The sequence below is a fragment of the Lacerta agilis genome, chromosome Z, assembly GCF_009819535.1.
Source record: "Lacerta agilis isolate rLacAgi1 chromosome Z, rLacAgi1.pri, whole genome shotgun sequence".
Classification (NCBI taxonomy): Eukaryota; Metazoa; Chordata; class Lepidosauria; order Squamata; family Lacertidae; genus Lacerta; species Lacerta agilis.
Window position 1 is genome coordinate 38356441 of NC_046331.1, and position 16376 is coordinate 38372816.

At 46.5% G+C, this 16376-nt stretch overlaps 1 protein-coding gene across 1 annotated transcript in view; it reads left to right on the plus strand.

The window, feature by feature from the left end:
- TBC1D8B (TBC1 domain family member 8B) overlaps positions 1–16376 on the plus strand; it is a 40448-nt gene continuing 24072 nt past the window's right edge. The window contains exons 1-5 of the mRNA XM_033137585.1: positions 1–252; positions 10286–10396; positions 12033–12151; positions 12936–13161; positions 15150–15390. Coding sequence (XP_032993476.1) covers positions 123–252; positions 10286–10396; positions 12033–12151; positions 12936–13161; positions 15150–15390 — 827 coding nt within the window. The 5' untranslated portion in view covers positions 1–122. The remainder of the gene's footprint in view (positions 253–10285; positions 10397–12032; positions 12152–12935; positions 13162–15149; positions 15391–16376) is intronic.

Here is a 16376-nt window from a genome sequence, read left to right on the forward strand (position 1 = left end):
TCTGCCTCTCCCGGGGAGCCTCTGGCCGGCTGTCTGCGTACGTGGGAGCCCGGGAGGAGCAGCTCGCAGCGCGGGAGGCGGGCATGGAAGGCTGAGCGGAGCTGCCTCTGCAAGCAGCAATAATGTGGCTGACTCCCGAGGAGGTGCTGCTAAAGAACGCGCTGAAGCTGTGGGTCTTGGAGCGCTCCAACCGGTACTTCGTCCTGCAGAGGAGGAGAGGCTGTGGGGAGGAAGGCGGAGGAGGGCTCACCGGTAAGGCAGCGGCTCCCTCCCTCTCTCTCCCTCTTTCCCGCCCCTCCCGGTTAGATTCCTCCCTTGCATTCTCACAACAACCCTGCGAGGGAGCCCGGGTTAGACTGAGAGTTATTGCTTTGCGCTTACAAGGGCAAGCTGGGATTTGAACTTGGGTGTTCTGCCTCCCTTTCCCCTCCCCCCTCCCCACGCGCGCTGCGTCCTCACAACAGCCCTGAGAGGTAGGTTAGGCTGAAAGCTAAGGCCACACACACCAGGTGAGCTCTAGGGTGAGATCCGGATATGGGTCTTTCCCTCCACACCTGATTTGATTCCAACAAGCACCTTGGCGAGGCAGGTAGATTAATGCTGAAAGATACTTGGACAGGCAGTGGGGATTCGAACCCATGTCCCCCTTCTTGGCCCTGAGGTGCCCTAGTCACCTTCGCCGCACCTGTTGTTTTCGCACCTGGCCTGTGGTAGGGTTCTGAGTGCAGACGAGGTGGTCAGCTGTCCAGGAAGGCAAAAACAGTCCCACCTACGAATCTACCCAAAGGACCAGTCTAGTGCATATGCGGGGGTGGGGGTGGGGGGGGATTCTTTCATCTTCAACCTTTCATCTTCAACTTACACCAGCCCCAGCAAATAAGGGCAGCAGCCAGGAATGGTGGGAGCTGTAGTTCATCAACATCTGGAAGACCAAATGTTTCCCCACACCTGGCCTAGTGCAACACCTCCTTATGCCCTGCATATTGTTTCCAGCAGTAGCCAATCAGATATTTTTTAGGAAAAGCCCAGAAGCAGGGCTCAAAGCCATCATCTGGTAGTTGTGAGGGGTTACTGACTGCTCCTGAACGGGGAAGCTCTATGTAACTGTTGTGGCTAATGGTTTTCTATATTGTATGTCTCAAGCACTTGCTGTTCAAGAGGTATACTGCTGCTGAAGTTGGAGGCTCCATGGGACCACCTCTGAATTAATCTACTCCCTTAAATAAAAGGGGGAACAGTATAATTTATTGGCTATTTGCAGTGTTTTGTGGCAGTCAGTTCCATAGGTTTTAATTAGCTAGGTGTGAAGCAGTGTTTTATTCTGCCTCTTGTCCACTCCGAGTCTGGTACCGCCTTTTCGCCCTTGAAGTGAAGAGACCAGCAGGTGAAGCTTTTGGACTGTGGGATAAAAGCTTGCTTACCTGCAAATGTCTCTAGAAGCAGGTGCATTTAAAAGCACAGGAGGGAGCAGATTAGCGCTCAGCTTGGTATGGTGTTGTTGCTGCCGTCATTTTTAACTGGCTGTGTTCTGGTGTGCTTAAAAGTTCTAGCTTGCTAAGATGACCAAGGGGTGTCGCCACCTTCATAATAATAATAATAATAATAATGGGCAGGGAACTGGTTTCTTGCAGAGATATGTGAAAGGTCGCAGTGGGCAGCTGAAGTTTCTGCCCCATTTCTGCATCTTTGAGCCAGGAATAGATTCTGTAGCTGGTGTTTTCCCTAGCATGGCAGCTCTTGAAACACTTAGGAGGCATATGAACAAAATAAAAGAATACCTGGTAACCCCTGATTCTAGGTGAGGACAAGGGTTCCTGTGCTTTTATTCATTCATTTCTTAAATGTATACCCCACTCTTCCTCCCCAAGGAGCCCAGGGTGGTAAACAAACAAGCGATAAAACAATAGAAACATCTAAAAGCCGTTCCAATACAGATGCAGTCTGAGGAGGGAACTCTGCTATTAAAAGGCTTGTTGGAAGAGGAAGGTCTTCAGCAGGTGCCGAAATGACAGTGTCTGCTGAATAGTCAAGGGAAGAAAATTCATAGAATTGTTGAGTTGGAAGGGACCATGAGGGTCATCTAGTTCAACCCCCTGCAATGCAGGAATCTTTCACCTAACATGGGGCTCAAAACCATGGCCCTGAAATTAAGAGTCTTCTGCTCTACCGACCGAGTAGGAGCCACCACACTAAAGACCCTGTTCCTACATTTTGTGGAATGGATCCCCTGATAACGTCTGGTGTCTGCAGAACATGGTGGTTGATTGAGTATATAAGGGGTGAGACAATATTTCATAATAGCTGTGTAGAATAAATTGCCTCTCTTGGTCAGGCAAAATTCTAATAATTGTTGTTCATTCTGTTTGATTGTTGCTGTTCCTGTCATTACACTTTCCTCGCTTTTCCAAATGAGCTCAAGGCAACATTTAAAACTCCTGTTATAACTACTCATAATTGTGTCTTCAATCTGCATGGCAGTTTCACAAAGTGCAAGAGGGCAGGCCCCTGCCCCAAGGCATTTACAATCTGAACATTTGCTGCAGGACAAACCAGAGAAAGGAGAGCCAAATGCAGGCAGGGAAAGCAATTTTTCAGTTACATTTTTCCCCCAGTTGCATGTACTAAGGATTAGTTACAGTGTGGAACAGGGACTCAAGAGTAAAAACAACCAAGAGCAGAGAATCCTTGTCCAGCCTCCAGGCCACATGCCCTTCTGCAACATCCTTCAAGGGCCACATGCAGGTGTGGAGAAGTTGAGTGCATTTTAACTTTGCATGGTAGGCTAGTTTTTTGTGCACACTCCATCATCCATCCCATGAGGCAAGAAGCTGAGACTCTTAATCTCAGGTTCGTGGGTTCGAGCCCCACGTTGGGCAAAAGCTTTTCCTGCATTGCATGGGGTTGGACTAGATGACTCTTGTGGTCCCTTCCCACTCTTCAATTCTGTGATTCCAGCCAGGCAAAAAAGCACTTGTGGTGTGAAGCAGGACCAGTCAGGGTCTTGAGATCGATCTAAGGATACAAATGGAGATGGATGGAGAGCCTCCACCAGCCCCCAGGCTTGACATTCCCTGCCCTGATTAAAAAAAACACACCAGCATCTAATTCAGTGTTCTGTTCCCATGTTCTGGACATGATGTTGATGACTGTCCATGTTCTTCCCCAGCACCTGGTCAGTTCAGAGATACATGGCCACTGAATGTGAAGGTTCAATTAAGCTAACAAAGCAAAGAGCCTTTAATAATTCAATCCCCACCCACCCCTTCAGTTTGATTAATGCTTAAAAAAAGCATATCCCTGCACACACACAAAAGAGTTACTGGCCATCTAAGTTGGTGCTGGTGAAATTCCATGAGCTGATTATTCATTGTGTGTTGGGAAATTTGTTTCTTTTGTCAATCTGTTTGGCTGCTTGCCTACCACCCATTAGTTTTGTTGCATGGACCAGTTGGGTCAGCAGCTGCAGTGGCTCGTCACCCGTGGAGGAGAATGAACTTGGAGCTTCCTCTGCGGAAATGCCTCTGCTTCTGCGCTGAGCTGTAGTCCCCCTGGCGGGGCTCAAGCGCAGCATGCAGAAGACCCCAGGTTCAGTTTGCAGGTAAGGCTGAGAGAGACTCCCTCCTGAGACCCTGGAGATCAGCTGCCGGTCAGTGTAGATAATGCTCAGCTAGGTTGGCCCAATGGTCTTACTCAGCATAAGGCAGCATAAAGGTTTATTTATTTATTTATAATTCATTTTTATACCACTGCCTTACATCCCAGGCAAGTGTGCAAACATATCTCCTTAAGGCCAGTACAGTAAAACCAGAAAATGCAAATTATCCACAGTAGATGAACAGTGACATCAAATACTTGAGTAAATAAGTATTGAACAAGCATCTAAACCACAGATGGGGAACCTGCACTACTCTGAATGCTGCTGAACTCCAACTCCCATCAGCTGCAGCCTGCCTGGCCAGTAGTTGGGAATGATGGGACTGATCTAACAATTGTAGTGAACAGGCCATCTATACTGGGGAAAGGCATTCCCCCAGACAATGTGGTCCAAGGTCGTTATGGGGATTCGTATACAGTACCTTCATCAGTACTGTAACTTGGAACTTGGCATGGTAGCAAATTGGCAGCCTATGCAATGTTTTAAGCAACATGCTTATGTCCAATAGTTCCAGTCGCCATCGTTCTTCTCCAGCTGCAGCTTCTGGTTCAAACCCAAAGAACCGTTAGTCATAGGTTAAAGAGAAAGCTGGTCTATATTAGGGCTAACTATCTGTACAGTTGTTGTTTAAGAAGAAAAGATCAGGTTGCAGGTGATGTGGAAAACAGCCCTCTGCCTGCAGTCCTGGAGAGCTACTGCCAATCTCAGGGTATACAACCTGAGCTATCTGCACAAAGAGCCTTACCTGGTCTAAGGCAGTTTCCAGTAAGCCAATATTGCCTTCTCCGTTTGTTTGTTTGTTTGGGTTGCGCCCTGAAGCTAGCAACTGATGGCCCAGGTCTTCCTGGCTTTCAACCTTAATCCACTGCACAACACCTGCTCTCAAAGCAGGTGGTTGTTTGAGTGAGGCAGGAGCAGCAGCAGCAGCACGCTTTGTCAGGGGAAAAAATGGCTTGCTTCTGCTGCTGATGCAACCCCCCAGGAGGCTGTCGAATTGGGCCACTCGCATCTTGCTTGTGTGCTGCGCTTCCTATAAGCAGTGGAGAGCGTTGCCCCGTTTTTGTCCTTGCAATCGCCACGTGCATAAGGTTATGCCTGCTATGCGGATCCATCCAAAGGCATCACCAGCCCATTGGCACGGCCACCTACACTTGCGTTAGTCACTTGTAGCAGATTGATGGCCTGGTAATAGGACGTGGGTTGGGGAGGGGTAGGAACCTGTCCTTTCCTAATGGACAAACTCTCTTCTGTGCCTGGAAGCAATTGATACCCAACCACAGACTGCCAGGCAAGTGGGCATTTGCAAGGCTGAGACTCACCCAGAGCCTTAATAAAGCAATCATTTATCCCAGGTAATACAAAGATCACAAATGCATTATACACATACATATATGCACACGTCACACTTGCTAGCTTCGCTTTTTGGCTTTGGAGGATACCTAGCTATGATATTTTACTCCGTGCTTTTGAAACTTTAATGAGCTTGCCTGTTGGTGTGGGGCCAGAATCTTGGAAGTTTGCAGTTTGTTTTACATTGAATGGTGCCAAAGGGGATGTAGCAAGAATAATTTAGCTGGAAGCACTGTAGCTAGCTTTGAGTCACGGAGATTCCCCCCTCCCATTGCTTTATGACTAATATTGCAGTTAGAAACTGTGTTTTTATCTGGTGAAAGGCGGTAATCAGTGCAAATGCTTTCTGGCAAAATTCATACCCTCTATATTAATATAGTATATTCAGTGCTGGGACTTGAAGAAAATAACATCACATCTTTTACTTATTCCCTCTGCACAATTTTTTTCATTGATACGTATGTTGTGTGATACAGAGTCATCGTTTAGGCCTGGGGTTATTGGGGGGGGGGCGTTGGAATCCCATTATTCCTGAGCCTGCTGGCTGGGGGCTGACAGGAGTTGGAACCCAAAATCTGGAGGCTCACATTTCCCCCCCACCTCTGATTCAGGCAAAAGTTGCTTAGCAACTTTTGTATTTTGACCCCAGTTTTAAGTAGAGTAGTCTTCATTTGGCACCCACAGAAGTTATTTCAATTTCACTTAGGGCAGTGAAGGAGGACAGGTCATCAGGGGTGATGGGCATTGTAGTCCAACAACCGCTAGAGACCCAAGTTTGAGAAACACTGACTTGGGGTTACCGGTATATCCTCTACTTACTCAATGGATTGATCTATTGAAAACATTCTGCAATTGATTTTTAAAAGGTCCCCCCAAATCAGATCTAATTTATTAAAAGTTTTTTTAAAGGAAGATGTGAGCGGAAATAGAATTTCCTTTTCCAAAATTATGGCTTCTGCATTCGCATGTGTGCAAAATATGCTTTCCCCACCCCACTTTTTTTCCCTCACATGCAGATTTAATCAAACTATTGGTTGGTTGAGCGAAAGTCTTGTGATTAGTTGACTTGCCTACAAACACAAAGCGATGAGCTAGCAGAATGTACTGTCTTCTGATGGCAAGTGGTCAGGAATGATGGGAGTTGTAGTCCGAACAACATCTTAGAGGACAACCCGATGATTACTCTTACAAACCATAGGTTAAAAGCAAACACAGACTACCTACTTAGAACTTACTATAATGTGCATGTAGCCGCTTGGACACCCTCCAGATCGCTGAGGGAGGCCAGCAAGCAGGACATGAGCCAAGAGCACTTTCCCCCCCTGCCATTTCCAAGCAGCTGGTGTTCAGAAGCATCTCTACCTCTGACAGTGGAGGCGGAACAGAGACATTGTGACTGGTAACCATTCTCCTCCATGAATAATTTTCTGGGAGTCATTCAGTCGGATTCCAGAAATTTTAGTAAAGGTAAAGGGACCCCTGAACGTTAGGTCCAGTCGCGGATGACTCTGGGATTGCGGCGCTCATCTTGCGTTACTGGCTGAGGGAGCCGGCGTACAGCTTCTGGGTCATGTAGCCAGCATGACTAAGCCGCGAACCAGAGCAGCGCACGGAAACGCCGTTTACCTTCCCGCCGGAGCGGTACCTATTTATCTACTTGCACTTTGACGTGCTTTTGAACTGCTAAGTTGGCAGGAGCAGGGACCAAGCAACAGGAGCTCACCCCATCACGGGGATTCGAACCGCCAACCTAGGCTCAGTGGTTTAGACTACAGCGCCACCCACGTCTGTTTGTGCAATTAAAGCGCTCTGGGCACAGCAAATTCGCTTAAAGCACAGGCACAGATTTATTTATTTATTTATTGCGGTTAGGAAAGTTACCAGTGTTTCCCAAAGTGGGCCATACTGCCCCCTGGGTCGGCAGTAGTAGCTTTGGATGCAATTGGAAGGTGTTGAATTAAAATAAAGGGATGGTGGGGGGCATTATGAAAGAAAAGAAAATTATGAAAATGAGTAATTTTTCTTTCTTTCTTTCTGAAAAAGGGGCAGTAGACCAAATAAGTTTGGGGGCCTCTGGGATAATCTAAAGAGTACAGGATAAACTATTGATTGATGTGGACAAGTTTGACCTCTGCGCCAGCAAATCAGGATAGATTGCTCAATGAACAGCTTGCCTGGCATACCCACCATCATGCCATTTTCAGCCATTTGTTGCCCAAGCAAACAGGAAAGTTTCTATCAACTTTAATTGGTTTCCCTCCCCTTGCTGAAGAAGCAGGCATGCGTTAGGGAAAGAGGCAGTGCATAAGTTTGCGAGGTAATTTGCAAGCTGCCTTTTCATGCTGACGAAAAGTCACCCCCTCTTGATTTGATACGGAGCATGTTTTGGTGTTTCAAGAACCCTTCCTTTTCCAGAGACGATGCCGTAAGAAGCTGCCATTTGGGGGCTCTGCATTCCGCGAAACATGGACTAGTACCATTGCCCTGTAGTGTGATCATTATGGGAACTGGGCGACGGGAATAGATTAGAAGGTGTTCTGATAAAAGAAGTCTCTGTGAAGATTGAGGCAGCTGCAAAATGCGCCTGGCGAGATGAATAATTCAGCAAGGAAGCGTTCTTCCAGTGAATCTGGATGTAATCCGTAATGTCGCGGTTAAGGGCTCTGAAGTGGAGGGGAAGATTAGATTACACATGCAGGAAAAGCAATAGTTCTAGGTTTCGGACTGCAAGTGTTATCTCTCTCCCTCCCTCCCTGAAATGAAATTCAAATCTGGTTCTGTGTTTGAGGAGCGCCTTCCTCTGATTCTGGCCCCCCTCACCTGCTTCTGGGCCCCCTTAGGTTTATCTGGCACTGACAGATCTGAGCAATGCAACAAGCCAAGCTAGTAGATTTCATTAGAGCCAAAGTTGGCACCTGGCATGCTGGGCAACCTCCAATGGCTCCTCCACAACCTACTGCTGATGACTACCTAGCATTCTGAGCAGTGCTGGGATGAATTTCCCACAATCCCCTGGAGTGATGCTATGTCTGGTCACTGGGTGGGAGGGTGGGTGGAGAGTCAGCTGGCTGGAGCCCTGGCAACCCCGTCCAGTGATATGAAGTTCTGTCGCCGTCCCGGATGAGGTCTGTCTGCCTGACTCAACTTATTGATCCCTCTGTGTGGGTGTTTCATCCCTTATCAAATGTTTAAGAGAGCCACAGATTCGTTTTAGCAGCTAATGGCTGTTCTAAAATGTTAAGGAATTGATCTGTGTTTCCTGTGCATCGTTGTGGGGTGAGGGGGTGGGGAGTTCATCTTTACAGCTCCCTCCTCTTAGCAAGCCAGTTTTAGGCTTCGTTGTGTGCTGTGTGCAACTTGGCATGATCAGCAGGAACATGGTAAGTGGTGGGGGAGGAGTTGGTTGAGAGAAGATGCTCCCACCCATAACCCCCTCGCACTAAGAGTTCGGGCTCATCCAGTGAACCTGGTCATTGGTTAGTTCAGGGTAGGCGAAATGTTAGTGCTCCTTTCACAGAATTCTGCAGACTCCACAAGGGCAGGTCACTCCAGAGCTGTTAGTCATGTTGACTACATGCAACCTCCCTTTTCAGAGACGGACGGTGAACTTCTGCTTACCAGATGGTTAGGACTGAGTACAAGAAGCTGGTTGCTTATAGGCTTCTTAGAGGCACCTGGTTGGGAGCTGTTGGACAGGAACCATGGACTGAATAGACCTTCGATCCAGCGCAGAAGGAAGGCTTTTTCTTCTTCTTATGTTCCTGTGATCTAATTAGAAGGCCAACTATGTGGCAACGAAATGTAGGGAACAATCCATGCTGGCTGGTTCCTGATTTGCATTTCAGCAGACTCATGGTGTCGTCGAGTTGCACACTTGAGGTTTTAGGATTTCCTCTTGTGTAACGCACCATGGAAGCTGGTCCATTAATAGGGTACTGCCCCACCAATCTCAGCCTGCTGTCACTTCCAGACTCACTTCCCTTTCTTCTTACATCCAAAGCAGTAAGGGGGTGGCTCCTGCCTATCATTAGCTCTGGCTGCACCTATGGCTGGTCACCCTGCTTGCCACTCTAGAAGTCCTAATGGGCCCCAGCTGCCAGTGGTAATTCAACACTGCTCTTGGTATCCATAGAGACAATGGAGTGCACCTCTGAGGGGTGAATTCAAATTGCTGCATTTGCAGCACTTAAATGACCTCTCAGGGCAGTGTGTATGGACATCCTGGGCTGCCCAGACAAGACCCCCCTTTTGGTCTCACTGATGTGGTCCAAAGGAAAGCAGAGCAAGGTGTTTGGCTGCAAGAGTTGCCGGAAGGGGGTGTACAAAGCACCATTGGTAATACACACACGGAATCATGCAATGCATTATACTGGTTCAGAATCCTGAAAAGGCCTCTTAAAAAGCTTGAATGCATTTTGGGAGAGTTGGTTGGAAGCGGGTGTTCATGAATTTCACAAGTTAGAAAAATGGTAACATGGTGGGGGGGGGGGGGCGAATGCCATTAACTTTTTTGTTTATGGACCAAATTTTAAAATGTAAACTCTTCCGTAATCTTTGTGAAGGTGGCTACAAAATGTGATATGACAACCTATGGCAGATAGGTGTGATTGCACACAGTAACCAAAATTGGTGGCCATGTTCCAACTTGGCCACCAAGATAATAAGAACAAAACATGCAGCCCAGTGTTTTGGGATTCAGCACACTTTTTTTTTCATTAGAAATGCACACTTGCAGCTTATTCTCCCTTGCCCTCTGGACAAAAAAAAAAAAAAAAAGTTTTCACCTTAATCAGTTTGGGGAGAACGGTCTAGTCCAGTGTTTCCCAAACTTGGCCCTCCAGCTGTTTTGGGATTACAACTCCCATCATCCCTAGCTAGCAGGACCCAGTGGTCAGGGATGATGGGGATTATAGTCCACAAACAGCTGGAGACCCAAGTTGTGGAAACCCTGGTCTACTCTATACTCCAGTCCTTGAAAGCCAGGGAATGCAAATACAGCCAAGACACCCCTGATTACTTCCACCCCAATAGCTATAGCTATAGCTGTATATGTATCTATAGATAATACCTGCCTTGCAATGGGCGTGTTTGCTGTTTAACCTTCTTCCAGCACCGTTGTTCCCAAAGCTGGCCCTATGCAGCACTCATCTGCCATCTTCCTTGCCCAAGAGTATACAGCCTTCTCTGGACCATATGGAAGGCAAAACCCGGCGTCTAGCAGACTCTGCAAACCATACCTTGTATATATTGTGCTCTCAAGCTTTGTCCTATACCCCACAGGCATCCTGGTGGGGACCCTGGATGCAGTTTTGGACTCTACGTCAAAAGTTGCTCCTTTTCGCATCCTGCACCAGACACCAGATTCTCAAGTCTACTGGTCTATTGCATGTGGTGAGTACATACAATTCAGAACTGAGCTGAGCCCAGGAGGATGGCAGTGATAACTTGGGGTGCCTTGTCATTGTGGGGAAGAAATGCTGCCTGATACAGAACAAAGACTTCACTTTTAGTTTAGTGGGGGAGGTAGGGGGACATCTAACCTTTGGGTCAGATCAGGGTTCCTATCACTTCCCCCCTGGTTCTTTGCCAGCCAGAACAGGCAGTATGGAGCTAGATGGACCAAATAATCTAAGGCCCTGTCTGCACTATCATGTTTAAAGCAACACAACACCACTTTTTAAACAGCCATAGCTTCCGATAAAGAATTCTGGGAACTGCAGTTTGCTAAGGTAGGCTGAGAGTTGTGAGGAGACCCCCCCCCTGCGCCCAATTCCCCTCACAGAGCTACAATTCCCAGGGATGAAGGCTTGGCTGTTAAACCACTCTGGGAATTGTAGCTCTGTGAGGGGAATTGGGGGGAGGGTCTCCTCACAACTCTCAGCACCCTGGACAAACTACACCTGCATGGATTGTTTGTGGAACCCATGGCTGTTTAAAGCGGCACCATGGTGCTTTAAATCTGTAGTGCAAATGGGGCTGAAGGCAGCTTCCTATGTTCCCTTTACAACTGTTTGCATGTGGTTCTCTTGGATTCAGTGTGAAGCTAGGGATAGGGTCCTCCAAGCCATCCATGCCCCCCTGTGTATCCCCTCCATGACAAAACCAGGTGCTATTATATTAAGTGCAACTCCTTGCTAACACTTGAATCTTGTGTTCTCTGGAACCTCATGCAGATAATTGTTCAGTGACTCCAAGGAAGCACACACAAAGGAGAGAGAGCGAAGCAGGGCGGGGATCCTGTTTGTCTTCCTGCACTACCGGGGAGCTGTTTACCAAAGGACGTGTCACCCTAAAGCCAATGAGAAATTGTTTTCTGAAGCTCATCCTCAAGTCCTCTTAATAGGTTCTCCATCCCTGATGTAGGGCCCACTTGCACTATACGTTTGAAGCAGCATCATACTAGTTTTAGCAGTCATGGCTTCTGCTAAAGAATTATGGGAACTGTAGTGCTGAGAGGTGTTAAGAGACACTCTTCCTCCCCCCCCCCATTCTTCTCTCAGAGTTTCAATCCCCAGAGTTCCTTGGGAAGAGGGATTGACTGTGAAACCACTCTGGGAATTGTCGCTCTGTGAGGGGTATAGGTGGTCTCCTAACACCCTCAGCACTGTTAGGAAACTATAGCTCCCAGAATTAATTTAGGGAAGCCATGACTGCTGAAAGTTATATGATACTGCTTTAAATGCATAGTACGGATGGGGCCCTCGATGATACTCGGCAAGACAAACAAAATATTTGATTTGCTGTAAGGCAGCCCCCTGTGATCATAAGCCTATTTTCAACTCAATTTCAATTACTTCTGATTCTCCCCAAGTCCCTTTTCTTGGGGCAACTGCACTAAAAAAAGACAGAGAACGGCTAACAGAAAATAATATCAGCAGAATACTTAGTACTCTTTTTCTGACTTTGCAACAAGATAGGATATGGTGGCTGGGGATAAAGGGGGGGGAATCTTGTTTACCCATCTGGTGGAGGAGCTTCTGGTGTACCTAGTGAAGTTTATTTAATACTAGTTAATGTTTCCTATCAGGAGCCAGCAGAGAAGAAATAACAGCACACTGGGACTGGCTAGAGCAGAATGTGATGGCGACTCTCTCTGTGTTCGATTCCAGTGAGGACATCACCAGCTTTGTGCATGGGAAGATCAGAGTACGTTAGAAGCTGGTTCTATAAGCCACTTCGGGACTTGCACCCAGTATTAGGGCTGGGCGATATATTGTCCAAAACCACTTTAAAGTCCACATCGTGATAACAGTTTCATAATTTTTGACAATATTTTAATCATGATGTGTGTGTGTGTGTGTGTGTGTTTGCGCTATGCAAAAATCACAGTGTGGGGAAAACCTTGAAGCCAGCCAATGCTTCTCTTGATTCCTGCAACACCTGTTAACTCTGCTGGCTCAGCTCTCCCCTGCCTCATGCAGGGGGCAGTGGTGCCAGCAAAAATCACAATGGGGACGGGGGGGACGGGACGGACGGACAGTGAAGCCAGACAGTGCCTCTACATAGCTCCCTCCTTATACCAGACATTGTAATATACCGGTACATCATGATGTTTTGTTGGTGATATATCAAGATGTTGAAAACCAAATGTCACCCAGCAATACCCAGCATCCAGGGGCCATGCTGGAATGTAGAAAAGTTGCAGAAGGGAGGGTATTGAAAGGCTCTGGGACGGAATGTGGACCTCTAAGCCTTGCTACCTGGCCCTCGAAACCCTCCCTAGGCTGCACCCCTAACTGGACCTGAGCTTTTCTGGTTGACCAGATTTGCTCTTGAACTCTGACAACACTTCCGGGTACAGGATGCCCATATTTTGCCTGCTGTTGCCTCTGGTCCCACCACAAAGCAGTGGCCTGAGGCTCTTGGCTTCAGGGGAGTGACTTGGGTAGATTACCTGGTGCTCAGCACCTCATTCACCTTTTTTTTTAAGGGTTTGATTGCCGAAGAAGGAAAAGGATCCTTAATAAAAGAGGAGGATCCAGAGAAGTTCCGTGAAGCTCATCTGAAGTTCGGGAAGTGTTTCGGGCTACCCGAACAAGAGAAGCTGGTGACGTACTACTCATGCAGCTACTGGAGAGGCCGGGTGCCCTGCCAAGGATGGCTGTATCTGAGCACCAACTTTCTGAGCTTTTACTCCTTCCTACTGGGAGCTGAAAGTAAGTGGAGTCCTGCCGTTCTCCGTGATTCCCTTGCACGGTGGTGGGTTTTGAAATGAGCTTTATATCTGAAGCTACAAGTGGATTAATTAATATTTATCTTTAAAATACAATTGTCTATCAAAAAACGTAACATAGATAAAGGGAAGTACAGTGGTACCTTGGTTCTAAAACTTAATCCGTTCCGGAAGTCCGTTCCAAAACCAAAGCGTTCCAAAACCAAGGCACACTTTCCCATAGAAAGTAATGCAAAACAGATTAATCCTTTCCAGGCTTTTAAAAACGACCCCTAAAACAGCAATTTAGCATGAATTTTACTGTCTAACAAGACCATTGATCCATAAAATGAAAGCAATAATCAATGTTCTGTGCTATAAAATAAATAAGACAGCATTGTAGATGATAAAAATTTAAATTAATTTTTTTCCTTACCTGCACTGATTATAGTCATTGTTTGGATGGGGGGGGGGGCTTTTATCTTTTTCCACAGTCACACAATCAATCAACCAATCAATCAATCATAAAATGAAGAACAAGCCACAGACAGAAAAATGAAAAAGCCACACAAACAAAAACGCAAAAAATAGCAAAAACAAAAGCACCAAATATCACCTCAGAACACTGCAATCAGAAATTGAATGCTTTAATTAGGGGGTGGATTTAAATTTGCTGCTTAAGGGTAAAACGGGAGCAAAAAAGCCTTAATTTCTATGCGGGGGACTCAAATTTGCTGCGCAACAGTAAAAACGGAAGCTCCGGAGCACGTTTGGCTTCCGGGGCAAAGTTTGAAAACCGGAACACCTACTTCCAGGTTTGCAGCGTCTGGGTTCTGAGTTGTTCGGGAACTAAGCTGTTTGAAAACCGAGTTACCACTGTAACTGCTTTCCTAAGCAGAAGCACAACTTGTAAACCTTGTGCCACAAAACAGGTCAATATAAATACACCATAAACAATTAAAAAAGGATGAGCATATTCCATTTTAGAACTCTAATCTGTACCAAGATCCCCTCCGCTTTAGCATCTGAGCACATGCAGAAACCGCCTTCTTGACCATTGGACCCACTATTGGTCTCATCTGTGCAACCCCCGCGGGGAGCATGTCTTCGCATACAGGGGACGTCCGTATCTCGCCGAGGGTTTGAGACCCCTTGGATACCCTCATCTGGGATGGCCAGCCAGTCAAAGCTGTTTCCATATCCCCATTAGGTCTCTGCATTTGGAGCAGGGCTTTTCATTGTGGTTGCCCCGTCTTGTGGGACAGCCTCGAGATACAACAGGTACTCCACTCCTTGTAGTTTCTGGAAACATATAGAGAGATATTTGTCCTGACAACCTTCTCCAGCTAGCTTAATCCTTTTTTTTTTCCTTTTTTTTTTTTTTGGAAGGGTCTCTGTCCTTGATGTTTGTGCTGTCCTTAAACTTGTTTTCTAGAAGCTATTTTAAAATGTCATCAACGATGGGAGTGAATGCTGTCCATAGAAAACAATGGAGAAATCAAAGTTGGATTGGAGAAATCAGTATGTCCACCCCCAATCTCCTAAAAACAGCCTAATGAGGATTGGGCATTTTCAGCGAGACCGAAATTGCCAAATGAACATTGATGAGGAAGAGGGATTGATTGTTAACTTGCTCTGTGAATTGTAGCTCTGGGAAGGGAATGGAGGGTCTCCTGACAACTCTCAGCACCCTTGAGAAACTACAACTCCCAGAATTCTTTGGGAGAAGCCGTGACTATTCGAAGTGGCATCATAGTCCTTCAAATGTATGGTCTGAATGTGGCCAGAAACGCCAGGTTGTCAAAGCTGGATGTGTAGCGCTTAAAAGAGGAAATTTAATGCTCTTATGTTTTAGGGCTAATGCGAAGCAGTGGCATCTTTCCGTGGAAACGCAGAATATTTCATTGGATGCTCCCTTTAGGGTCGAAGGAAAATAGCTGGCCACCGTGAAGCCGAAAGGCATGAACAGATTTCTTTTGTTCCCACCTGCAGTAAAACTTGTCATATCCTGGGATGAAATCTCAGTGCTCGAAAAGTCGTCCAACGTCATCCTGACAGAGAGCATCCATGTCTGCTCCCGGGGGGAGGACCACTATTTTTCCATGTTCCTGCACATCAGTGAAACATTCCTTCTCATGGAGCAGCTGGCCCTGTATGCTGTCCGAAGACTCTTTGACAAGGAGACGTTCGATAATGACCCCGTCCTCCGTGATCCCCTGCAAATCACTAAGAGGTAGTGTGTGTGTGTGTGTGTGTGTGTGTGTGTGTGTGTGTATAAAACAATAATGAAAAATGCCTTCTGTTTCTGCTCGCTTCTAAAGCTGAGCTGGGGATGATATTCTAGTAAGGGGCTGCAACTCATTGGTAGACCATCTGCTTCACGAGCAGGAGGTGTTGGGTTCAATCCCCAGCATCTCCAGGTAAGGTCTGGGATAGACGCCCTGCCTGAAACCCTACACTGCCAGCCTGTGTAGACCATATCAGCTAGATCAGTGCTTCCCAAACTTGGGTCTCCAGCTGTTTTTTGGACTACAGCTCCCATCATCCCTATCTAACAGCACCAGTGGTCAAGGATGGTGGGAATTGTAGTAAAAAAAAAAAAAAACAAGTTTGGGAAATACTGAGCTGTCTGACACTGTATAAAATAGCTTCCTGTGAACTTCCTGTGATGGTGATTTTATATTATTATTGTGCACTACTTAGAGATTTACAGGCATTACACACACACACACACACACACACACACACACACTTGTGAGTTCTATTCAAGTGCCACCACATATATGTCTAGTGGGGGTAATCATACCAGGGAATGGCAGGAAGCTAGAGAGCCCTTATGACTCACGAGTAGACCCTTCCTGGAGCTCGGAAGAGGACTTCATTGAGGGCGAAGAAAGGCCCGAAGAGCCCAGAGGCTCAGCAGGGCTTTGTTTCAGCCGCTCAGCCTCTGCACTTAACTTAATTCTGTCCAGATGTGTAATTTTATTATGTAGGGATGTTAGTTTTTAAAAACCTGGCCCCCTACCCTTGTTTTTTGATCATTTTATTAGGCCTACTGTTTTTGTATTGCCCTTTTCGGGTGTTGTTGTTTTTTAAATGAATATTTTACAGCATTTTAAAATGCAAACCGCTTATAAGTTTGTTTATGTTTTTGATTGAATGGTGCATAAATCTTGCTCAACAAAAGCAAAAAAAAAACCCCACAGGTAGCTTGGAAAG